This window comes from Equus caballus, chromosome 13 (genome assembly GCF_041296265.1).
Source record: "Equus caballus isolate H_3958 breed thoroughbred chromosome 13, TB-T2T, whole genome shotgun sequence".
Classification (NCBI taxonomy): Eukaryota; Metazoa; Chordata; class Mammalia; order Perissodactyla; family Equidae; genus Equus; species Equus caballus.
The window spans coordinates 50,291,167-50,317,316 of NC_091696.1; the positions used below are offsets into that span (position 1 = coordinate 50,291,167).

The following is a 26,150-nucleotide window of genomic DNA, read 5'->3' on the forward strand; positions in this document are numbered from 1 at the left end:
TTGTGAACTGTCATGCTAAACTTGAAAGGCAGAACACTGAGGTCTGCTTAAGGGTTGCATAGACCATAATCTGACGTATAAGGCCTTCCCTCAAGTAAGAGCTGTTGAACAATAGAAATGGAAAACACCAGTTGCTTCCTCATAGGTTCTATAAACGTGACCGTGCCTCACATATGTGTCACTGGTTTGTTGCCTTATATTGTCTGAGCTACACGTAGCCTTTCAAATTAGCTGGAATCACAGACTAGCTCCTCCTAATTCGTTACCAGGGTCTGTTGACTCTTCCTGTCAACAGGCTTCTTCTCCTTTGTTGCTGCTGTCACCTCATCCAGCAAGAGTTAGCTCCCATGGGGATTTGTCACTGACCCCACACTTCCCTCCTCCCCAGTGTAATGCAGTGATTCCCAAAGTGTGATCCCTCGAGCAGTAGTTTCTCAGATTGGAAATAGGAGTCAAGTGCAGAAAAAGGGTTCTGTGGTCAAGTAAATTTAGAAAGTTCTGGGTCCAACAGCCTTGCAAGGGTTTCTTTGATGTAGGACCTCTCAGAGCCTTTAGTATGCTACTCTGCCTCACTGGGTCTCTGGAGAGGGATGTGGTATATAGCGTTCTCAGGCCTTTTTGACCACAGATTTCTTTTTTCAAGGTGCATTTTTGGGGGAATGTTGGTCTAGTGGAAGGAGTTTAATGCAAGAACCAAGAAATTAGAGAAAAGATGTCCCGTAAATATTCCTAAGTGAGTACATGTGTGTCTTGGTCTTGTTCCTTTCAGCTGCAATGCTCGTTGCTTCCCTTTTCCTATGAACTCCTCTCTTCCTTTCACGGTTCAGCTTTGTTATAGTTTTCCCTGGCTCCTCCAGCTAATGAGGCTGTCTCTCCCATCTAAATTCTTAGTTCATTTAGTCTGTACCATTTGGCTGTAACATACACAGTCTTCACTATTTACTTATGTTTCTTACGTACTTTCTTGTGTTCTTTGAATGCAGGGCCCATGTGTTGAATAACTTATATTTTCCCAAAGTGTCCAGTATGGTGCCTGTCATGTAATAGACAATTACAACTTTCTTTTGGCTTAACTTTTCAATTCTTTAATGACACGCAGAGAGCTCTAACTCTGCAGAGCTAGACTAAGAAGGACTGGACTCAGAAGTCTGGGCAGAACTAAAAAGGACCAAAGTAATGTCTGTGAAGCATTGTTGTCCGCTCCTAGCACACATGTCCTGTGTGTCTGTAAGTTACCTCCCGGTTCATAGCTGGAGAATTCTTACCTAATATTTCATAAAATTGTCTGAGTACTATGATGACTTATCAAGAAGCAGTAATGATGTCAAAGGACAGGGGCTTTGGCCCTGAGGCCGTAGCTCAGGAGGAGTCCTTCCCACACCCAAGCCTTGGCTTCTTAAGTGACTGGCAGCGAGAGTTGCTCAATAGGAATGCCCTGGCATTGCATAGCGCAGGGAGTGGGGTACTGCCAGCACCATGGCACTCAGCTCTCTGAACCTGAGCTTGCAAAGCTACCTCTAGAGTTTGGGGTGGGGGCAGGAGGAGTCAAGAAGGGAGTCAGGGAATGAGCAGTTAGAGACAAGGACCCTACATGTCAGTGTCAGGGAAAGCAGCTCTAGTGCCATGGGAAGGGCGGAACTTAAGATCGAGGATCCTTGGCTTTGAGACTGAACAAGTCACTTAATTTCTCTAGGCCACAGCAAAATGGTGATGGCGAGGCGGTCTCTCAGGGTTGTTGTGAAGGTTAACTGAGGTAATGCCCGCTAACGCAGGGCTTGGAGCAGAAGCTCAGTTCACACCAGGACGTGCATTCATTTGCTCTGTGGGGAGCAGTGGACACTGACCACAGTTGGAATAAAGAAGGACAGGAGGAGGCAGAGATGCTGTTTAGATTCACCCACAAGGAGCCAATGAATCTCTCGGGAAAGTCTTGCCTTCTCTGTTCTGACTTAAGGGAAGTTCTTCAGTTTTGCAGCTGACCGTTGCTGTAGGGGATATAACCACATCACAAATGTGACATGGGAGCATGGGCACCCTGGCCTGTTTAGTGTGACCTCAGCTCTGCAGTGCGTGTCTGCTGCTCATTTATCATGAATGCTGTGGGTGATGGACTCCATATGCCAATAAAAATAGCTGGTCTAACGTCTTCTTGAAGAACAAAGAAAATGAAAACCAAAGATTTCAAAGATTGTGGTTTTTTTATCACATCGGTCCTAGTCAGTGAACCATGTGAGCTGTGAAAGCATCTTAGTTCACCCCTGAAAGACCTCACTGGAAATGCACCTGCTTGGCCAGTCTTTGTGAGTTTACCTTAATCTGTGATTCAGAGCCGGGGGCTGTGCGCTCACGGGCGTTTCTACATGTGCAGTTGGTAATGAGGCTAATGAGGTGGATTTACCCACATGGGGCCATTCAGAGAGGACCTGTCTGGTTTTCAAAAGGGTTTTATACTTTCCCTTTGAGGTCACCAGCCCTGGGGACCCTCCTGTGACAGTTGCCATGACTTTTTTAATGACTCTAAATAAATGATCACTTCTTTATCTCCTTGTTATTTGTATATAAAATCATGAATAGGCTCAGTTGGCTCAGTTTGAGGAAGAGAGGGCCTTTTAGTTCATTACAGAAATAGAAAAGGTAATAGATTTCTCTCTCTATATATATATATATGTAGCTTAGACATTAAATATTTATTATAAATGGTGGTCTGAATAGTGGTAATGGTTGCAAAATTCTGTAAATATACTAAAAGCTCTCAAATTATACACTTGAGATGGGTGAATTGCATAGTATGTGAATGATTTCTCAATAAATGTCACAAAAAGAAGTAAATAGTAGTGCGAATGCTGGCTCTGAAATATGGATGTAAAATAAGTTTTTTTAAAAAAGACTTTTCAAGTTTTATCCATCTTTTCAGCCATGTGTGTTTCCTTCAGTTAGGAGAAAGCACATCACGTAGAAGCTGATAACTCTCCCTTGAGGATTCCAGCTGCTAGAGGTAGGAGGGATGGGGGAAGAGGGGACCGCTGTGAGAAGAGGGCAGTAATAATTGCTGCAGGCAAGTCCATTGATGAATTCTAGATAGTGGGTAAAAGTTCAAGGAGAAACAGGATATTTCTGTAGCCTCCAAGCATCTCCCCCTAGATATTTTTTCGTTATAAAGTGGGCAATAGTAACTGGACAGTGGGAAACCCGGTAGGTGCCACCTCACCAGGTGATGAAGATAGTGTCACAACAAATAAAACTGGCAGGGTCATGTAGCCCCTGATGGGACGTGCTGAGAGGGCACATCCCCTCTGGGATTCTTCCCCCAAATCTGAAACCTCAGTCGACTTGTGAGAAAACATCAGACAAATCCAGATTCAAGAACGGTATTCAAAATACCTGACCAGGACCCTTCAAAAGTGGCAAGGTCCGTGAAGACAAGGAAAGCCCAAGGAACTGCCACAGACGGGAGGACACTAAAGAGATGTGGCAACTAAATGCAGCGTCGGATCCCAGAACAGGAAAAGGACTTTAGGGGAAAAACTGGGAAATCTGAATCAAGTCTGTAGTTTCCATAATAGTACTGGGCCAGTGTTAATTTCTTAGTTTTGAAAGCTATGCTGTGGTTAATGTAAGATGCTGCCATTAAGGGAAGCTGGTGAAGGACATGTGGGAACTCTCTGAACTATCTTTCCCTCTCTGTGTAAGTCTAAAATCATTTCACAGTTTAAAATTTTAATATATATGTATTAAATTGTTACTATATTTATACTATTTTAATTATATTTTGTAATATAAGTATATTTATATTATACATTACACATGAATTGAAATGGAAAGATATGTCCACCTCAGGGAGTAAAGTATTGCACATAAATGAAATTTCCCAAAACACCAAATATTTTCTTATTTTGACTTCCTGATGGGATATTACTGCAACATGGTAACAGCCTCCTTGCCTTATCAGCCTCAGTTATTCAATGCAGTGGTCACTGGGGGCTCAGGAATCTGAGCAGGGTTCTGTGACTCGACATTCCAGGACTGGGAGCTCTTATGCCTGTTTTTACAGGTGTTTGTTTTGTTTGGTTGTTGTTTTGCCTCCAGGATTCTCTGTTAATGCTTCTGGATGCGTTTCTTTTTCTGTAACAATTATCACTTCTATTTTCCTCTAATATTCTACTTCTCTTTTTCTCTAGTGTTTTGTTAGCAGGAATCATCTATTTGGAAGTATTCATGCCTGTGCTAATCCACATGCTTAAATGACGATGCATTGACCCAACGTTGAGTGGCATGCAGTGGCATGTAGGGTGACTTCTGCCCCACATCGCAGGCAGTTCCTGTTCACTTGGAGACATCATGTGCATGCTTAGGGCCCAGGGCGCTGCTACCTGCACTTAAACTCTTTGCTACCATTTTCAAACTGTGTGACTCTGGGCAAGTCCCTGCCCTTTTCTGCCTCAGTTTGCTCATGTGTAAAATGGGGCTAATCATGTGTCTGCTTCATGAGTGCTTATAAGGACTAAATAAATTGATACAGGCAAAGAACTTGGAATGGGCCTCAGTACCTCGTACGTGCTGTTAATGTCGCATGTTCCTGTCTGCCATGTTCAACCTGAGTTTCAATTTTGGGAGCAAGGGATGCTTCTCCTAGTCACCGGACAGCTTGCTAAACAGTCGTGTTCAGCAGACTAAACAGGCAAAGCCAGGGCTTTTCTGATGTTGTTTCCTCCTCATTTCTCAGAAAAGAGGTTTCCCTGCTCCCTCCCTTGACAGTTATGAAAAAGGACAGCTGTTGGCTTAGAAATGATTTATCTTGTGAAGAGAAATAGCCTTGAAGAAAAAACCATTTTATAGCTCTGTGCCATATATTCTGAACAGAATGTAGGGTGCATGTATTGAAATGTGTTAAAAACAAATGCAAATATGCCCAAGTGTGTTAGAGAAATAGTTATAATCTTCCCTCCAAAGCCCACGTCTGCGTTGGGGGAAGGAGCAAAGATAATCTGAGAAAATGCAGAGTTTGCTCTTGGGTGTTGTCCAGGGGATCTCAGGTTTCCCAGGCAACAGCCAGCACAGTCCTTGGCCCGCACAGTACTCTGTCCTGGGGACCTGAGCTGGTCTTGATGAAGCTTCCCTTGGAGCCAGTGTGCCAATACTGCCACTTAAAAGAGTCAGGAGGTGGTCATAACTGCTTCGGTCACTTCAGGGAAATGAGGCCCAGGAGGTCAAAGTGCCAGGATTATTCTTGGGTCCTCCTTAAGCCAGGAAAGGAGGCCAGAGAGATGCTGCTTGGTGGTCCAGAGCTGGGATCCCTGTAGTCTGGTCCCTGCTGTTGTGTCCTTTGTGTCCTAAGAGTGATCACTTTTGCCTCGCAGTGTTGCTATGAGGATTAGTTGAGATGAAGTACACGAGCTTGCAGACGTCGCATGGATGAGGACCTGGTTACTGTTCCTGGGGTGTCCTCAGCAATAGGCGTTTCTAAATCGTAGCAGCTGCTCATTAGAACTGTGGTTTCTCTCTGTGTGCCCGCCCCCGTTGCGTCCCTGCAAGTCAGTGGCCCAGGCCTGCCTCCAAGGTGGCAAGGTACCCCAGATAGTTGCCTAAAGTCTGGAATACTTTTCCCCGTGAGGGCTTGTCGTGGACAGAGATGCTGGCAGCTGTGCAGGGGGAGAGACCAACATTGAATGGGTTGGCAAATATTTCGCAGAGGTGTCTCCATGCTTGGCAAAAACCAGCATGTGAGATTTTTTTAACTTGATTAAAATGAAGCCAGAAAATAGTTCAAGGAAAATTGCTGTGGAGGCTGGAGAGGGGAAACAAACTCACCCACCATTGCGTGGTGGGGCCCTCCTGGTGCAGCAGGGGCTCTCACTGCGTATCAGAAGGGAATGTAGAGATATGAGAAGGTCTCCATCAGGGCAGGTGCATTTCTCAAAGATTTTTTGTTTCATTTGTTTGAAAGTTTTTCTTTAAATTTTTTTTCAAGGAAGATTATCCCTGAGGAACATCTGCCAATCCTCCTCCTCTTTTTTCTGAGGAAGACTGGCCCTCAGCTAACATCCCTGCCCATCTTCCTCTACTTTCTATGTGGGACGCCTACCACAACATGGCTTGCCACACGGTGCCATGTCTGCACCTGGGATCCGAACTGGCAAACCCCGGCCCACCAAAGCGGAACGTGCGCATTTAACCGCTGTGCCCCTGGGCCGGCCCCTGTTTTAAAGTTTTAGTCAATGAAGTTTCCCACAAAAAAGGAAAGTAGCTGAAGAAGAAATAGAACAACAAAGAGCCACATTTTCAAAGTGCGACCAAATGGTCTGCACTGGATCCACATGATGCAAGTTCCCAGGGCCGCCTTGCTGCAGGAGGGCCTGGAGTCCACTGCTGGTTCTCCTGCCCACCCCCCGCCACCTCCCCACTCCCCAGACAAAGCTGCTGTGGGAATGCAGAGTAAGCAGTGAACACTGTTCAGGCCGTTGGGGTCCCGATCACAGGTGCTGCTCTCTACTGCTTGACATGTGGCCCCAAGGAGCCCCCAAACCTCCCTGAGCGCAGGCTCCTAGACCATTTAAGAGCACCCGGGCTCCGACAACTTATGTCTATACCTTCATTTCCTGAGGCTCTTTTGTGGGCAGCTCTGTAAGACGTCACCTCCGTATTAGAACATTTTGTCAAACCGGGGTACAGGCCACGTAGGCTCTGTCAGAGGGATGTAGCTTTGAGTTTGCCCAATTGTGAAGACCACTGCCCTAGGCTCCCCCCGTCCCTGTGGGCACTCGCAGTCTCCACTGGTCTTCCAACCCCTTGGCAGCCGAGACCTTCAGAGAGGGTGTGGTATCTGAAGTTGTGTGGCCTTGTAGCATTTCTGAGGAATCCTTTGCAGAGGGTGTGTGCCCTCTGGTGTCCAATAGGCTTGATGGTCACTTCCGCATATTTGTGGCTCTAAATGCATAAAACATCTTACATGTGTAAAGCCAGTGCGCCATGGGGAATTCCTGAGAAGCAGATGGCCTGTTCTTAAAATGCGTTGAGGAGAGAAAAATGTTTAGAACCAAATTGATGCCAAGAGATACCTGAAAAACAAGTGGCCACACCAGAGTAGACACCAAGGACGGCTGTCCTGTCTGTGATCAAGGATGTTAAATTATCAGATGCACTGTCTTCATAACCAGAGAGAACAGTGGCCAGAAGTTTTGATATTAAGTACCAACATTTACTAAGCACTCAGTAACACTTCAGGTGGAGCCAAGGTTGTGTGGCTATCACCACAATTTTAGAACATTTTCATCACCCCAAAAAGAGTCATTCCCCATTCCCTTATCCCCCCACCCCTGGCAACCACCAGCCTCCTTTCCATCTCTATGGATTTGCCTTTTCTGGACATTTTATACAGATGGAGTCATGTGATGTGGCCTTTTATGTCTGACTTCTTTCACTGAGCATAATGTTTTCAAGGTTCATCCACATTGTAGCATGAATCAGTACTTCATTCCTTTTGATAGCTGGATGATATTCCATTATATGGACATACCAGATTTTGTTGATCCACTCATCTGTTGATGGACATTTGAGTTGCTTCTACTTTTTGACCATTGTGGAACCTTCATGGGTGGGTCCTTGTGTGGACATGTTTCCACTTTCAGTTCGCTGGTTCATTTTTAACTCATCCTTGAGTGGTTCAGTAAACCTTCCATTTGGTTACAACCATTCTGTGTGACAGCAAATTGCAACAGCAGCAGACTTGTTTGAATCAGGAATTGTGGTCGTGTTTTCTAGGTAAGTTCCTATGGTATGTGTTTTTCTTGTAGACCTGCCCTTCATGCGGAATCACGTTTGCTCCCAAATCAGAAGCTGGTGCAGAAGGAGGAGCAGTGCAAAATGGCTGTCAAGAGGAGCATAAAAACAGTACCAAGGTGACAAGCTTTTGGCTGTTGTTCCTGTCAGTTCCTCTCCTGGCGCATCCCCCTGGGTTACATTGCTGTCTTACTAACCTCTCAGTTCTGAGAATAACCCCTCATAGGCGACGTGATTCTGTACCTCCTAATCCTTTAGGTTTTGAATGGACTGATAAAGGACAGGATGGAGAGTCAGAGCTAAGCCCTGTGAAGTAGGATAATCACATGCTGAACTGGGTGGGACCCCCTGACGGGCAGTAAGAGTTTAAAGACGTGTGGTTTGGAGCAGTCAGGGAAAGTTTGTGGGGCTGGAGGCTGGACTCAACACGAGGTAGAATGTGGATGTGCAAAGGGAAGAGGGCAATCCTCAGGATGAGAGGTGCATCAGAAAGAGGGGCTTAGGGATATGGACAGCAGCAAGGAAGGTGCTGGAGAAGGCTCACTCAGAGACTGAGCCGGGACTGGGGTGGGAAGCAGAGTAGAGACCAACCTGAGAGCCTTTCAGGCATGCCTATGAATCTCATCCTCCACCCGTGTGTCATCTGCCCAGACTTGTGCGATGCTGGGTCAGTCCATGTCTCTCTCAGCCCGTACGGCTCTGGGTTTCCTTTCCCTGGATCCCCTCCCTGTACTTCCTTTGAGGCGCTCAAACCTTCCCCCCGGCCCTCTGGAATGCTGGTTCTGTGGTCAGCAAACTCCAAGATCCTCAACTCTTCCCTTGGTCTTCTCTCCCCTTCCTCACTGACTCCTCCCACGATGTCACTTTCCTGGTTTCCTGAATGCCTGGAGATGCGGTCTGACGAACGAGGGGAATGGAGATGCAGCTGGGCGGAGAGGTTGAATGTTCGCATTAGAACAGGGATTTGAAGGTGCAGGTGGAAATGCGCAGTGCACAATCCAGCGGGGCTCCAATGGCAGACAGGCTGGGCGGAATAGCACTGCTGCATGCGCACGCTTCAACCTCTGTGTCTGCTCCCCCTTGTCTTGCGGCAGGCTTCTGGAGGACCTAATTCCAAAACGCAAAACGGACTTCTGAGCCCTCCCCAGGAAGAGAAGCTCACCAACAGTCAGACCTCCCTGTGCGAGATCTTACAGGAAAAGGGAAGGTGGGCAGGTGTGAGCTTGGACCAGTCAGCTCTCCTTCCACTGAGATTCAAGAACATCCGGGAGAAAACAGACGCCCATTTTGTTGATGTTATCAAAGAAGACAGGTAAGAGTGGAGCCATTTGCACTGAAGTAAAGATTTGCAGGTAGAAGCCTCTCCCTTTTTCTGAATTACTCTATTCCCCACGTGTTTGCACTCCATTGTCAGTATATTACTTTATTTTGAAGTAATTTGAAGCTTACAGAAAAGTTGCATGAATAGTACAAAGAATTCCCTTCATGCTCTTTGCCCAGTTTTCCAACTTTTAACATTTTACTATGTTTGCTTTATTCTCCTTTCTCTCTCTCTGAAATTAATTTTTTATTTTTTCTGAACCATTTGACAGTAAGTTGAATACATCATGCTAGCACTTTACCCCTTAATACTATATCTCCTAAAAACAAGGATGTTCTTTTATATAATCAGTTACCAAATTCAGGAAATTTAACATTGGTGAGATATTGTATCTAATCTACAGTTCATATTCCAATTTTGTCAATTGGTCCAATGTCCTTGATAGCACTCCCTTTCCCTCTAGTGCAGGACCCAGTCCAGGATCACATATTGCGTATGTAGTTGTCATCCCTCTTTAGTCATTTTAACTCTGGGACAGTTCCTTGGTCTTTCATGATGTTGACATTTTTGAAAAATGCAGGCCCCGTTGTTTTATAAAACATTCCTGAAGTTGGATTTGTGTGGTGTTTCCTCATGATTACATTTGGGCTGTGCATCTCTGCCAGATGCTGATGTGTCCTTCTCAGGTATCGTATCCAGAGGCACGTGGTGCCTGTCTGTCCTTCGTCAGTGGTAGTAATTTTGATCAACCAGGCAAGTATTGCCAACTTCTCCAATCTATAGTTATTATTTTCTCCTTGTGACTAATAAGCAATCCTTGGGAAGATACTTTAAGATCGTAATATCCCACTCCTCACTCCTCATCAAACTTCCCTAGATTTAATCTCCACTGATGGTTCTTGCCTGAAACAGTCTTTTCTGCGATGGTTTAAAAAGGCGCCTTGTCTACTCCAGCACCAACTGCACACTTATCATTTCGCTCTGAGCTTTCCACTATAAACAAGAGCCCTTCCCCATTTATTGCTTTATCTATCCATCTATTACCAACCTGGACTCATGGAAGCCTGTTTTACTTAATAGGATGTATTACGTCACTATCCTTATTATAGTTTGATGCTCTAGTTGTCCTGAATCTGGCCATTGGGAGCCCCCCCTTCAGGCTGGGTCTTGTGTCCTTTTGACATGACTCCATCATTTGTTTTGAGCAATTTCTTACATTCTAGCACAACAGGCTACTCCAGGCTCATTTTATATCTTTCCTGCCCCAGCTTAGGAATCACCCATTTCTTGAAAGAGCCCTGGCTCCTTTTAGTGAAGAATGATATTTAGATATATTAGTTATTAATGTCTAATTTAATGTCACTGTAGTCAAAGACATACTCTGTGTGATTTCAAGCCTTTTACATTTATTGAGACTTGTTTTATGGCCTCACATCTGGCCTTTTTTGGTAAACATACCATGTGCACTTGAAAAAAATGTATATTCTGCATTTGTAGGAAGTTGTGATCCATAAATCTCAGTTAGGTCCAGGTAGTTGGTAGTATTGTTCAGATCACCTGTCTCTACTTACTTTTTTGTCTATGGTTCTATCAGTGTTTGAGAGAAGGATGTTAAAATCTCCAACTATGATTGTGGAATTGCCTGTGTCTCTCTTTAGTCCTAACAATTTTTGCTTCATGTATTTTCAGGCTCTTTTGTAGGTACATACACATTTGTGAGTGTTATATATTCCTGGTGAATTGATCCTTTATTATTTTGAAGTGTCCCTCTTTATCCCTGGTAATGCTCTGTCTTAGAGTTTGCTTTATCTGATATTAATATAGTCACTCTGGCTTTTTTATTCTTACTATTTGCATGGTATAGCGTTTTCCGTTTTTTAAAAATCCCAACTTGTGTCTTTATATTTGAAGTTCATCTCTTGTGAGTCTTGCTTTTTTAGTCATTCTAACAATTTCAGCCTTTTAATTCCATTTTAATATACTTGGCTTTTTAGCCTTATCTCTTTGCATTATTTTTCTTTTAGTGGTTGCTTGAGGAGTTACAGATGGGTATCCTTATATTTTTACAGTCTTTTTATAGTTAATGTATCATTTCCCTTTAAATGTAGAAATCTTGTAACTGTCTAAGTCCATTACTCTCTTCTCATTCCTTATTCTGTAGTTGTCACATGTGTTATATCTACATACATTATAAACCCCAACTTTTAATTCTAACCTCTTGGTAATCTCAGGTTAGTCTCCGCTGATTGCTTTTCTGTTGAAGATGGATCATGTTTTCCTGTTTCTTTCTCTGTCTAGTAATTTTGGACTGTGTTGTATACATTGTGTATGATGCTTAGAAATTCTGGATTCCGTTATATTCCTCTGAAGAGTATCAATTTTTTGTTTGTTTCTTTCAGCAGGCAGTTAACTTATCTGAACTCAAACACCAAACTCTGTCTCCCCTGAGCTGGGCAGCAGCTATTCTGTTAGCCTTAATTAGGCTGCTGGAGTCTGCAGTGCACATGCGTATTTCAAGGGTCATCTAGAGATTTGAGCAGAGCTTCTGTGCAATATTTGGGGTTTCCCTTCTTTGGTTCTCTTCCTCTGGGATTTCCAACCCCACTTTCCATCTGTGGACTTGCCAACTTAATTTTCTAGTTTTCCAAGCCAGTAAGACTGTGGCTTTTCTATCTGCATTTTAGCCATCCTGCACATGATGCTGACTAATGACAGTCTTCAGGTGAAAAATTAAAAAAAGGAAATTCAACTGGCGCTGTTTAATTCTTCTAAGTGTGACTCTCCTCCGTTTTCTGCCTTCTTTGGTCAATCTCCAGTACCTTCCTGGAGTTGTGTTTATATGTATTAAGAGTTTATACTTGTTATCTGAGAGAAGATTGGTTCAACAGGAGTTGATTTCTTTTCCCAGAAGTGGAACCTTCCAATAATAATTTCAAAGGAGAAGCACAGCTTATAACAGTATGTATCCTGCCACTTGATTGCTAAAATGTGGCCATTGCACCTCCTCCTCAAGCTGCTTTGTTGTTTTTCCCTCTGTCCACCCTTCTTGAGTGGGAGGGTGGCTAGAGGGTCAACATTAGGGGATAGAATTTTCTCTTTTTTCAATCTAAGAGCATAGTAAGGTATTACACACTTATCGTGAAAACAGAGTCCACTATGCTTCAAAGAAAGGAGGGAGTATATGTACCCTGAACCCTGTGTGTCAGTCACATGCTAGGCACTTCACATATTTCATCTGACTTAATTCTAGTAGTTATTGTATGAGAGAGAGAGAGACTACACCCCATGGCTATATTTGCCTTCTGAAATCCTGTTAACATTCCCTTAAATTTATAGTAATTTTCTGCAGTATAAAAAGGATATTGCTATTTGCTAGCAATCCATAAAAGAATGAAAGAGTCACATAAAGCAGGTTTGATTTCTCTACTATTAAAATCATTGAGCGTTATCATTTTTCAGGTTTCACACTCAATCTGCATATGTGACAATAGCACCAAAATTACACTAGCTGTACACACAATTTTGTGATAACAACCTGTTAGCTTTGATGGTGGTAATTACTGTCAGTTCTCTGAATGACAGGACAGCCGGTTCTGAATTCTGTTTTCACTGGAAGCCTCCGGATGAACATAAGTACTCTCCGTAGAGGGATCTGCTGGGCCTTCAGAAGGATCGTTTCATAGAACAAGGAAGCTGCATTCTTCTCCTAATTCTGGATATTAGGAAAATGTCTTCACAAGCAGGGTTCTAATGATGTGTGTTGTGATTCTGGTGAATAGTCATTCTTTAGTGGAGGTGAAACATAAAGTGTGATTATGTTTGGAAACATGAAAGACTTTCCAGCAATATATTCTAAAAGGGGCAATGGAGGAATGTCTATTATGTAACAACTTAGAGCTTTTGTGACATGCCTGACAAATGGTGTTTCAGTAGCTAATTGCGATCTTCTTGTAAAATAAATGTAATCATTGTGTGGAATGTTGATCGATTGCATTTATCATCTCTTCTAGCCTGATGAAAGATTATTTTTTTAAGCCACCCATTAATCAGTTCAGCTTGAACTTCCTGGATCAGGAGCTAGAGCGAAACTACAGGACCAGCTATCAAGAAGAGGTGTGTTTTTCCTTATAATTTTACTCAAGAAATGTGTTGTTTTCACTGAATAATTCACGATTAGTTTTGTGCTCTGGCAGCCTTTTTTGTTTTCCTTAATGACAGAAAAATGAAGGCTAATATTGATTTCCCACAATCTGTAAGCCCCAAATTGCATCTGTATATGAATTTATCTCCACAAAGGAGGAAAAAAACCAAGTCTTTCTGCTCTCCTTTGTCTAACATCCAGTTTGTTGTTTCCTGGTCCCTTTGCTCTGCTGCCAGTGCATCCCAGGCACCCCTGGCAGTGCTCCGGCCCCTGGAGGCCCAGCAGGGAGAGGGCTGCTCCAGCCACCCTGTTCTTTGGTCTCGAGCAAGATTTCTCTACCTTCCCTGTCGGCATTCTTCCCCACTGAAATGGGACAAGGAGCTCTGGAGGCCTTCCACCTTTCTCGGCATTCCCGCCTGCCTTGGGGTTGAAGCCCACTTCCTTGGCCCTGCCCCGCCTTAATTCTCTTGTTGTTTAACCCTCAGCCCAAACGTCATTGCCTCCAAAAAACTTTCCTTGACCCCCAACTGGATTTTATTTCCTTGTTTTCCTTTTTCTTCTTAGCATGCACCCCATTCTGTCATCTTTTCTGGTGTGCTCATTGAATCATGCGCCTCCCTCCCTGGACTCTCAACTCCAGGGGCAGGACCATGTCTCTTGTGTTCACCTCCACTCGGGCATCCAGCACACTCCCCACACCTACAGTGCTCAGCAGCGCATGGTTGAAATGATGAATAAATACGAGAACCTAGAGCCAGGTGTGAGGTCTAAACAGCCAGCTCCCTGCATTCTTTCCTCTGGGTCCAAATCTGGTTAGTGTTCCAAGGTCAAAAATATGTACCCTCCTAACCCCAGAGCCAAAAGGAATTTTCATTCAAATCCATTATTTCCTTCAGCACACCTTCGTTCAGCGTCTGTTATGTCCATACCCACCTAGGCTCTGGGGAGACCCTGGTGAACCAGACAGAGCCAGTTCTTGCCTCATGGGGTGGAGGCGCCCCCTTTTGTCAGCCCCCAGGGATGGTGAATACCAGTTAACATCCCAAGCAGGGCTCCTCTGGGGATTTGTGAGTTGCTCGGCGGTGACCTATAAGGCTGATCGTCATCTCATTTAATCCTCGCAGCAACCCTCTGAGGAAGCCCACAGTTATCCCCATTTCCAAAGAGAAAGCCACAGCCTGGCAAGGCTGAGGGGCTGGAGATGCTATTGCCAGGGCAGGGCACCCTTCTGATTCAGAGCCGGGCGCTCTCTACCACTCCCTGTACCGAGCAGCCAGGCCTCCCAAACACGGGCACGGTTCTCGTCTATCCCTCTAGTCACCAACGTGTACTGAGCACCTGTGCTGCCAGGATTGTTCTCATGGCTAGGATTTAGAGACGGCCAACACACTCTGTGGGGGAGCAATAACTCAGCAGAAGTGAGAATCCAGAGCCCTGGGTCCTGGGATGCCCTGCGAGCGCACGGCAAGACACCAACCCCAGACTGAGGGTCCAGAGGGAGGTAGCTCTTGAGCCCATGTTAGTGGAAGGACTGGCAATTAACCAAATAAAGGAACATTCCAGAGAGAGGGGCCAGCACCTATGAACCTTAAAGATAAGACAGGGCCTGTGCTTTTGGGGAGCTGCAGGCACATCTGTGTAGCAGGCTGGGCTGAGGTGGAGTGCAGGAGGTGGGTAGAGGCAGGTCACGGCTTCCACACTGTGGATGTTAGGCCTAAGGCCAGAGGGAGCTGTGGAAGGATCTGGAGCAGGAGACAGCACCGTGAGATTGTGTTGGATAAAATAATGTGGCTGATTGTAGAAGGTGACGAGAGTGGATGAGACAGGAGGGGAGCAGGTGGGACGTGCTCACTGAAGCGCAGGGCACGCATGAGGCCTGGCCCCGCTCGGTGGAGGGCGGAGAGGGCAGAGGGATGCAGGGGTGAGGGGAAGCTCCTAGGTGGCCCCATGTGTGGCCAGCCTTGTGCTTGGGGGCCTCTCATCTAAGTATCACCACCACTCGTGAGGTGCTGGGACCCATTTCAGCAGCCACTGACCAGCGTGAAGAAATTAGGTGACGTGCTCAAGATGCCACAGCCCTGGCCAGGCTCATCAGCTGTGTGACCTTGGGTAGCCACTTGGCCTTGCCCCCCAATCTGTGCACCAGGATTGGTAGCATTTCCTTCTCTAGGGGCTGTGTGAGCATTGACTGAGGTCGTGCCCCTGAAGGATCCACATGGTGCCCAGAACCAGTCATCTCTTGGCGTTGTCACCATTTTCTCCCTCCATCCCCGTGATGCCCTAACACTACATGCATGTCTGTTATATTCCCCACACCACCTGCTGTGTCAGAGTCCTGCCCGTCCCCACCATTAGGCTGTGAGCCCCCCAAGAGCCTTGTTTCATGTCCCCTCCGGCACCCTCACAGAGCCCGGCCCGGAGCAGACCCCTGAGTGAAGGCGTGAGCATCTCTTACTGTCACTTGACATGCCCGTGCTGTCCTCTGCTGCTCCTTCCATGTCTCCCGTTACCTGTGTCACAAAGCCATCTTTCACACACCCTGAACCTGGGACCAGGCCATTCAGTGGAAGCTCCTAGTGCGATTGCCTTTACAGATGCAGAGTTGTTGACTTTGCCAGTCGATGCTCACCTTTCAGGCTCAGTATGTAACATGCCTTTGAGAACTTATTGGTTTGTAATTGCTTGGTGTGTGACCTTGGCAAGTTTCTTAACTTCTCTGTGCCTTAGTTTACTCACTGTTAAGTGGGATAATAGTCAACTGATGGTCCCCCTAAAGCACTGTCACCCTGTCCTGGTCTAGGTAGGCAAGTGTTCTATAGACGTTTGCTGTTTTTCCACCTGATTGACACCCCGTCGCTGTCTGTCGTGGCTCCTATTCATGCTCCCCACTCTCCCCTCTTCCCCACACAGGTTATAAAGAATTCTCCCGTGAAGACTTTTGCCAGTGCCACCTTCAGCTCCCTCCTGGATGTGTTTCTGTCCACGACAGTGTTTCTGATTCTCTCCATCACCTGCTTCCTGAAGTACGGGGCCGCCGCCATGCCTCCCCCGCCGGCCGCCCTGGCTGTCTTCAGCACTGCCCTGCTGTTGGAGGTGCTGTCCCTCGTGGTCTCCGTCAGGTAAGGGCCCACCTGCAGGCGCTTCTCCAGCTGTTAGCCTTTAGCTCCCTCTGCTGGCTCCACAGTTTATGGCTGGGCAGTCCCGCTGCGGCACAGCTGACCAACCCTGGGAAGCCAGCTGTCTCTGCAGGCACACTTCTGTGATGGCTCCTCTTTCCTGCCCTCCCCCAGCCCTGCTCACAGTATCCTCCCTGCAGACCTTGGTCCTCGGTGTGGGTGGGCACCTCTTTACCAGAGGGTCAATGCCCCCTGCAGCCCCACTGCCACGAGCTAGTCCCTGGGTCTCCCAAACTAGAGACTTAGAAAGAAAAGTGGGAAGATGAGGAATGAGAAAGGGGAGAGAAAGAGACAGCAGTGTTCAGGGTGCAAATGACAGGGAGCCGCCGGCAGGTGAGCAGGAGCTTCTCCTGGCAGTGGGAGTGAAGACATCAAGCCCTCAGTCGTAGGCAGAAGTCTTCGTGAGCTTGGACCAGGCAGCGGTTTCTTAGATAGGACACGAAAAGCAAAGCAACCAAAGAAAAAACAGAAAGTTGGACTTCATCAAAATTTAAAGCTTTTATGTTCCAAAGAACACTGTCGTCATTTTGAGAGAGTATTTGCAGGTCGTATCTCTGACAAAGGTCTAATACCTAGAATGTCTGCTCAGTAATAAAAGACGAACAGCCCATTAAAAACGGGCAGAGGGGGGCCGGCCCGAGGGTGCAGCAGTTAAGTTCGCACGTTCTGCTTCGGCGGCCTGGGGTTCGCTGGTTCCGATCCCGGGTGTGGACATGGCACTACTTGGCAAGCCATGCTGTGGCAGGCGTCCCACATATAAAGTAGAGGAAGATGGGCACTGATGTGAGCTCAGGGCCAGTCTTCCTCAGCAAAAAGAGGAGAATTGGCAGCAGATGTTAGCTCAGGGCTAATCTTCCTCAAAAAAAAAAAAAAGGACAGAAGGTCTGCATAGACAGCAGGGACCCCCAGGACCCACTCAGCCTGATGTCAGGGTTCTGCTTAACACCTGAGGATGCTCTTGGCTGCTCTGTGTGTTTCTGACTAGAGGCAAGCCCACAGGACACTCCCTTCACAGGCACACAGACCACCGTGCGCCATCTGCCTCCTGGGCGCCATGGCCACCCTCTCTGTACAGCTGTCACTCTAACACGCCTGGCAGAGTGCCCCCAGGACCTAGGGGTAAATCAGGAATGAGGAGAAGGACCCTGACCTCGAGTCCCTGCTCCTCTTCCCCAGCATCCCAGGATGGAAACGGTTGCTCTGGCCAGGCCCTGAGCCTTCCAAATGCTGGTTCCCCTTTGAAGTGGACAGCCAGCTGCTTGGCCCTCCCTTCCTCTTGCCTGCTCCCACTGAGGCCCCTGCAGTTGAGATCACTTTAAGGTGCTTCCTCACTGTCTCCCCCAAAGTCCCCACCAGGAGTGAGCCTCATTGCCCACAGCAAGTGGCTCCTCCCTAGCACAGCCCTCTCTGTGGGCCTGTCCCTCTGTGCCTCTGCTCTGCACCCCTTGCCGACCTCCCAGATCAGCTCTGCTTCTGGAGAACCCAAACCATGGTATCCTCAGGCCCTTAGTTTCTTTCTTCCTTTTTAAAATTAGCTTTATTGTGATATAATTCACATACAATAAATCCACTCATATAAGTGTACAATTCAGTGATTCTTAGTAAACTTACAGAGTTGTGCAAACATCACCATATAATTTTAGAACATTTCTCTCACCCCAAAGAAAACCCAGTCCCCGTTTGCAGTCACTCCCCTCACATCCACCCTCCCCAGCGCCAGGTTTCTGTCTGAGAGGGGAGCCTACAGCTGGTAAGGCTCTTGAGCTCCCTGAGGCTAGCATGTCTCTATTACTTTTTTGTGTGTGTGTACTGAGGAAGATTCTCCTTGAGCTAACATCAGTGCCAGTCGTCCTCTATTTTGTATGTGGGTCGCTGCCACAATATGGCTGCTGACAAGTAGCACAGGTCCGCACCTGGGAACCAAACCCAGGCTGCTGAAGCAGGGCATGCCAAACTTAACCGCTAGGCAATGGGGCCAGCCCTCCATGCCTTTTTCAAAAAACTCTTTACACCGTTGTTCCCTTCAGGCCCAATTCTACAGAATCTGAACTAAGCCAGGTTTAGAGACTGCAGAGGGCTGCAGTCTGGGAAGACACCAGGCCTGGCTGTGCTGGGTGCTGTGCTGGGGTGCTGGCACACCCACACACTCTGCAAGCACCTTCTGAAAGAGGAAGCCACTGTTCTCCTGGGTGACCTCTGGTGGGACTTTAAAAGTTCACTTTACACAGGATCATCGAAGCCTGGGAGAGGTCGGTACCTTGCGGGATTTCCTCTTGCCCCGCTGAGGGCATATTTAGGATCCCAGATCAACAGGAACCCACACTGTGGAATCTGTAGGCACCCCAGGGAGGCTGGTCCCGGCATCTCAGCTTGGAGCTCTCGTCCTTCCACTCCAGCCATTTTGTGCCGTGCCCCAGGCAGATGTGGGAACAGCGGTCTCGTCCTCAGAACTCTGCATACTGGAGACCTTTGTGGAGGGCCTCCCAGTCCTGCCTTCTCCTGGTTAGAACCCAACTCCCTCTGTCACTTTGTAAGGCTTATGCATTCTGACTTTGAGCATATTTGTGGTTATTCTTGGAAATAGTCCAAGGACTCCATTATCCTTTAAGTATCAAGAGGCTAGAACCATGTAGGACCTAAAAGGGTCAGACGGGGCCTGGCTCCGGGTTGGAGAAGTGAAGATTCGAGGTTTCCTTGTGGAGGCCGAGCACGGCCAGAGTGGTCACTGCACTGCAGGTGTCCCGGCCTGAAGGCGTGGGCACCCAGGGGTGCTTGAGAGGCCTTGACGAGCTTTGTGCTGTTGATGCTGGGCCGCAGCTCCTGGCCCCTCCAGAAGCGAGGACAGCAGGCCTGTCCCCATTCCACCCTCCCTGAGGGCTGGCTTCAGAGAGGGACTGTGTGCATGGGTGTCCCTCCCAAGGCGGACCCCTGGGGCCCTCACCTCCATCTCCTAGTGCTGGCGTCCAGGTGCAGCCCCTCCTGACCCAGGGCTCCCCAGCTTAGCCAAGACCTGTTCTTCCTTCAGAACAACAGCCTTCAGCCCGCACACTCAGCTCCCCCTTCTTTATGAAAGATGTTTTATGATGTCCATGTCACTCTCCTGAAATATAGCCCCTGTACACGTAATTTCAAAAGGAATCAGTGACATGCCTTCACTCCAGTCTGAAGGAGAAACAACAAGAAAGCCATTTGAAATCAAACATGTCATGCTTCACCTCGTATGTGTCAGGGCCTGCCACTTGGACATCGTGACAGAGGCGTCAGCTGTTTGCCTTTGTGCACAAGGCTCTGTGAGTGTCATGGCTCCAGGTGTGGACCGTGGGAGATGTGTGGGTTTGGTGGCACAAGCACCGTGAGCTGGGTTGCAGCTTGTGACGTTTCTGAAATGCTGAACAATCTTTGGTGATGTCCCAAACAAAGGGTAATATTGCTTAGTTTACACAGCAGTTCATTCCTGGAAAATTCAGCGTACATTAACGCCATGCAGAATCCACTTTCTGTTTGTAAAGGAAACACAACTAGGCTCTAGGCCAAGGTGACTGTCAGCAGGTTTTTTGCCTCCATGAGTGTCCAGGGGCAGTGGCAGTCTGCGGGCCGCAGGGCAGAGCTTCACTGTGCATCGCAGGACACCTCCCATCCTTGGCTCCTGCCAGTAGATGCCATCGTGCCCCTCAATCATTGAGGCAATGGAAAAGGCCCCCCAAAGTTCCAGGACGCCTGCTGAACTGCCCACTCGAGACCTCCACCCCAGAAGCAGACTGCGCAGAATAAGGTCACCATTCCCACGGCCTGTTAGTATTTGCCTGCCCGGCTCTCACGTGCTCTGCTCAGCCCCACAGTTACATCCTACCAGAATGCAACAAGTGACCTTGAAAGAGGGTATAATGAGCTTAGTGAGTCTGGTTTACGCACCATCTGCCAGAAGTGAGGGCTGCGGGCTCTGCCTGCCCCCATGCCGGCAGCGTGGCGTAGGCCAGAGTTGGAGCAGCACCGGCTGGTGGTCCCCTGCCTGCATCTTCTCTGGCAGGCTGGCTACCCACAGACACCCTGTTTCTTCTTTCCCCTCTCCCTGTTGCAGGATGGTGTTTTTCCTGGAGGATGTGATGGCTTGTACCAAGCGCCTGCTAGAGTGGATAGCCGGCTGGCTCCCGCGCCATTTCATCGGGGCCATCCTGGTGTCCCTCCCTGCTCTCGCAGTCTATTCACACATCACCTCTGAATTTGAGACAAACATACATGTAAGTCAGGGCTTGGTGATTTTATGTCTGTGTGCTCCTGGACTCCCTCGTCACTTTTTAAAAAAATAAGCCTGACAACTTTGGGACAGCAGTTTAAATATAGGCCTTTAAAGAGGTACAAACTCTTTGTCGCTACCTCGAGTTCATCTTTTTAAAAGACTTGCCTGGGACAGGAGCAGGTGGGGAGGTTACCTCGGGAACCTGTCTACATGCTTGAGGCCGTCATTGTCCACACTCCTAAGTGCTGGCTAAGAGGCCACCCTGCCCTGGGGAGATTCCCCAGGGGACATGTGTCCTCTCCAGTCTCTCTTGGTGTTCACAGGTTCAAATCTGTTATTTTCTTATGCATTTTACAAAGAAGAATCTGTCCCACGTTTCCAAATGATACAAGATAATGTGCCAGTCTGCAGAATGGGCACAGGTAATTGACTCGCTCCTGGACTGGCTGCTGTTGACCAGGGACGGAGCTTCTGAGTTAAACCCCATGAAGAGTGAGATAATGCTGTTGTGGAAGGTTATGTTTTGGGTAAAAGTGAGGGTAACATGAACTACTGGGGTGAGCTGACCGCATTTGGTATTTTAACACCAAATTACATTTCCCATGACACGCAACAGGGTGCCGGAAGGAAGGGCTTTTTTAACGTAACCACTTACACGGTGGTCGTTCTCAAGCCGGGCAGCCCACCTTCCTTTCCTCCAGAATGAGGTGTGTGATTTCCACACATCCGGAGAATTTTAGTACAGCGTGAACTTGTAACCTAAAGCTCTGAATAGTTAACCTAGGGATGTGTGATCTCTCCTTGAAACTGCGGATATTTTGTGATTTTTTATATTAAACAGATTCGCTCGTAAGTGAGCGAATCATCTTATCTCAGGATGCCCAGGTGGAGGCGAGGAAGGGGGAGGGGTTCCTAACCACTGCCCGGCCCTTGTTGCAGTTCACCGTGTTCACCGGCTCAGCTGCTCTCATCGCCGTCGTGCACTATTGTAACTTCTGCCAGCTCAGCTCCTGGATGAGGTCCTCCTTGGCCACCGTCGTCGGGGCGGGGCCCCTGCTTCTGCTCTATATCTCCCTCTGTCCGGACAGGTACGTACCCACCACCGTCCGTGGCTGGCCCCATGCATCCTGTGCATTTCTTTCACTGCACTTCGACACCAGTGCTAACCCCCTCCACTCGACAGATATTCACTACCACACCTGAAATAGCTGTCAGCATACACAGTGTCAACAACTTAACGAGATGCCCAAAGAGTAATATGCAAAAAAGGAAAAAGAAGATAATTTTTAATAATAAATTAATACATATTTGCATATAGACATCTCTGGTGACTACTCTCCCCAGAAGACGTAATGCAGCAGTCATGTGCTTGAACTTACTTATGATGAAGAAGTTTGAATTTAAAAAAGTAGGACCAGAGCGTTTCGTACAAGATGATTCAGGAAATGAAGGAATAGAGGCATGGGTAGACAAAAATGAAGAGAGGAAGGTGGGTCTAACCTCATTTGAAGTAGGGTTAAGGTACCAAGACAAATTGCAGATTGCTGATATAGAGGAAATGAAGAGGTATCATGGTCTTGCAGGTCACCTGGGCTTCCTTTATAATAGTGACACAATATTGTGACACGTGTTATGACATGAGACATTGGAGTAATGATGGATCACTGGAAATGTATCTTCTATTTTGAAATCCTTCCACATATCAAAGATACGTTCAGTCCCTGGTACTAAATGGCCTTCAAAACCATGTCACTGGTAGGTGCCGAGGAACAGAGAGGGTGGTGTGGAAAAAGAAACGGGAGCTGTGTGGAGGACCCCTGGGGACAGGATCAGTTCTCATTGCTGTGCTACAAAAAATTTAAAAATAAAAATATATAGGATGGCAGTGATGTGTAAAACATCCTTCGTTAGTGACACCCAGTGAGATACTTATCTTTCATATGTTCTGCCAACTGAATAATGTTTGGTTCTTAGTTTGTTAAAAATAAGTCTCAAATTGCCTGTTGCACATTTGAGACTGGTTTTGTGGCTTTTAACGTTTTCCAACTAAATATGTAGCTGGAAATACAATGATATGTTGGATAGCACAATCACACGGTGAGTAATTTACTCAAAAATTTCAGGATAAGGTCTTAAAGCCATTAAGCTTCAGTTTCCATAACAAACTTCTAAATGTTGGACTTTTTGTGTAACTGCTTATCAGAGCATTTTACTATCAGCACATGTTGAAGAACCACTGATGTGTAATTACAGTGGGTGCAGGCTAGCAGGATGTTTAATGTGACATGGGACATTGCTTCATTGTGTTTGCAGGACATCTCACATTCCTGGCTTCCCAAATTATTATACCAACCAGAGAGACCCCCACCGTTTCCAAATGCCCCCTAGGAATTGTATTATCATTGCTGAGAACCATTGCTTTAGTAAATTCCAAAGGAGAAAATGATCCAATTTGTTGCAGTATCAAATGAAATCGCCATCGTGTATCTTTGGGTATCACCAAAGCAAGCGGCCAGTACTGGCCAGAGCGAGTATCCTTCCTCAGTTTACTTAATAGAATAACAGTGACATGAAAGATATTTGAGTTCTCTGCAAATTGAGATCAAAAATGGAATTTAAAGTAGAACTGTCATTTAGCATTTGAAAGGAAACTTTAATGAATAGTTAAATTACTTTAAGTAAAACAAAGCATCCTTTTTCCCTTCTGAAGGTACGGCCATCTGCAATTAGGGTCATTAGAAAGCTCTTTCCCAAGAGCAGGAACTTCAACAATCTGCCTTTTAACCTTTTAGATGCACCACAGATGCCTCATCAGCCATTCAGTGTCGTTCAGTCTCTGGTGTGGGGCTTTCCTCCTGGTCTAGCAGACCACAGTGATGGGGGCCCCCCATCGCCTCTCTGCCCAGAGTTCCAGTAGCAGATCTTGGGGTGGGGCCGGTGGTTAAGCTCCCCTTCACCCGGTCCTCTTCCGCACATGCAGGATCCTCGGAGCCCATCCACCCCGAATCCCCAGCCGGGACGGGGACTCTGAGGAGTGGGCAACAGAAACATAAACTCAACTCCTGCGAAAGGGAGGGAACTCTGCCCAGAACCACGGCCAGCTTGGGGGGACACAGACATGTGGGTTATGATGATGTCGCAGTCGTGTCTGGACAGGGTGAGAAGAGGACATAAAGTCCTAGAACTCGAGTCTTGTGGTGTCACTCTTGCTTTTCTTTCCTTTTCCCTGAAGTCAGTTAACACCTCGTGTAATTATAAAAGCCACTCTGAGCCCTCACCTGGCCTTCGCTGCCCAGGAGAGCTCCTCCCAGATGCTGAGTAATGTCCCTCATTGTGTGAGCAAGGCCAGTGGATCTAGAGGACAAAGAAGTGTCAGGGCACGAGGCTCCCTGGGTGGGCAAGTGTTCAGTTGATTTAGGGCCTGGGTAGCTGCTGGGTGTAGCACGACCCCAAAAGAAGCTGCAAAGAATGTGGAGAGGATGCAGGCTGCAGTCTCGGCTGCCTTCCCTCACACCAAGAGAGAGTTCTTTAATTATGCGTGGTTTCCATGCCCTAAATTTGGGATTTGATGGCTTTGGGACCACCGATAGCAGAGTCTCGCTTCTCCAGTCAGCCATAACCTGCCGGCGCCTCCAGCACTTCCATTTGAAAGTGATCCTGCCCGTGGGCCTTGCCGTTTATCCCGACCGAAGTTCTAGCCCGTAGGACCCTGCAGACGGTCCCCACAGTGAGGCGAGTGCCTGGGAGCCTCCTTCTGTTTGGTTTTGCTCTTTGGCGGTTGTGTCTACTTTCCATAGCTGACATGAAGGCTTTTTAACTATATCATTGTCTTTACCTTTTGTTATTCTTATTTAAGACACCATCAAATTATAATAAAAATTAACTCTCCTTAACTGTCCAACTTGACCTCCACATAAAGAAAGGACAGTTGTTTATTTAAATTCTTCTCAGATTGCCCTATATAATGCCTTCTTTGCTTTTGATAATAATATTTTTCTGCATTTTAATTTCAGTTCCATAGTAATGTCACACCTTGATGCAGTACAGAATTTCAGGTAAGCTTTTAACTTTGTACCTATAGAATAAATGAAAGTAACTGTATTATTACTGCTTATTTCTACTCTTCCTAAAAACAGTTGTATCTTGAATAAAAAGGACAGTATGTCCATTCTTAAAAAACTAAGTGGAAAATATCTACTTGTTGAAATATCAGATCGTAGTTATAATATCTTATTGGAGAAATGAAATGATTGTTAAGATATAGATTAGATTAAATTTAATTTTTTATAAGACGTTACCATGTTACAAAGGAAATCTCACAAATCAAAGTACTTATTTTAGTCCCTAAAATATTTTGAAATAATTGATTAGAAACTTGAAATAATAAATGTTAAGCCCTTGCTTTACTGTAAACATCAAGCTAAATTCTAAATAAATTGAAGAGTCAAAAATAAAAATGAAATATATTTTGATTTGATGTAATTTGATATTTTCAAATATATCATTTGATATTTTGATCATATATAAAACTATATGAAAAACTAGAAAAAATGAAATTAAATAGTTTTCAAGCCTCCAAGACAGAGAGAACTTTCCAGTCTTACAAATAATAAATAGAAGCACACACGCAAAAATAAAAGACTGACAGATTGATGAGGGGGATCAAAGCAGACTGAGAAGAATATTTGTGGGACTGTTATATAGAGAGCTAATGAAGACCTGCATAGGACAAAGGACAAAAACAAAAAATTCACAAGATGAAATGGAGGTAGAAGATAAACATATTACTACTGAAGTCATTGCACGTTTAAATAACTACAGAATTCCTTTTAGTCTTTTAAATTGGACCTTCAAAAAGTTATAATGCATGGGCGCCAGCCCCAAGGCCTAGTGGTTAAGTTTGATGTGCTGCTTGGGTGGCCCAGGCTTGGTTCCCGGGTGCAGGCCTACACCATTCATCAGCAGTCATGCTGTGGCAGTGATCCACATACAAAATAGCGGAAGACTGGCAACAGATGTTAGCTCAGGGCCAATCTTCCTCAGCAAAAAAAAAAAAAACCAGTTATAGTGCAGATACCTAGTGCAGGCGAGGGTGTAGCATATTCATAAATAGCTAGTGGTGTTCAATTTCGTTAAGCTACGAGACACTTATAAAATATGTTTATTTAATCCTTACAATAACCTGACACAGGTGACGAAGGTCACTTTGTCCCCATTTTCCAGATGAGGAAGCTGAAGATCAGAGAAGTTAAGGAACCTGCCTGTGGTCACACAGCTGGTCATTAGCAGTGTTTAAACCCAGGCCTCCTTCATTACTAGGCCATGCTCTTTCTGCCATACCTTGTTACTCATCAGAATGGTACAACAGTTTTAGAAAGTAATTTGCCCATCTATAGAAATGTTCATAGACTTTAACCTAATAATTCTATTTTTGCTTATCTGCTGAGGTGCTAATTCAGCATATGGTAAAGGCTGCATGCCCCAAAATAACAATCACAA

The 26,150-nt window shown here is 46.3% G+C and overlaps 1 protein-coding gene across 2 annotated transcripts in view; it reads left to right on the forward strand.

Annotated features, from left to right (window-relative positions):
• The window catches only part of ADCY9 (adenylate cyclase 9), a 111,511-nt gene that overhangs the window by 76,550 nt on the left and 8,811 nt on the right, over positions 1-26,150 (forward strand). For both annotated transcript variants that reach the window (XR_011424838.1, XM_001502248.5), the window contains exons 4-10: positions 7,791-7,895; positions 8,871-9,088; positions 13,108-13,210; positions 16,149-16,357; positions 20,493-20,652; positions 21,591-21,739; positions 24,665-24,706. Coding sequence is in view for 1 of the 2 variants with exons in the window: in XM_001502248.5 (XP_001502298.1) it covers positions 7,791-7,895; positions 8,871-9,088; positions 13,108-13,210; positions 16,149-16,357; positions 20,493-20,652; positions 21,591-21,739; positions 24,665-24,706 (986 nt within the window). In the remaining variant the exon portion in view is untranslated. The remainder of the gene's footprint in view (positions 1-7,790; positions 7,896-8,870; positions 9,089-13,107; positions 13,211-16,148; positions 16,358-20,492; positions 20,653-21,590; positions 21,740-24,664; positions 24,707-26,150) is intronic.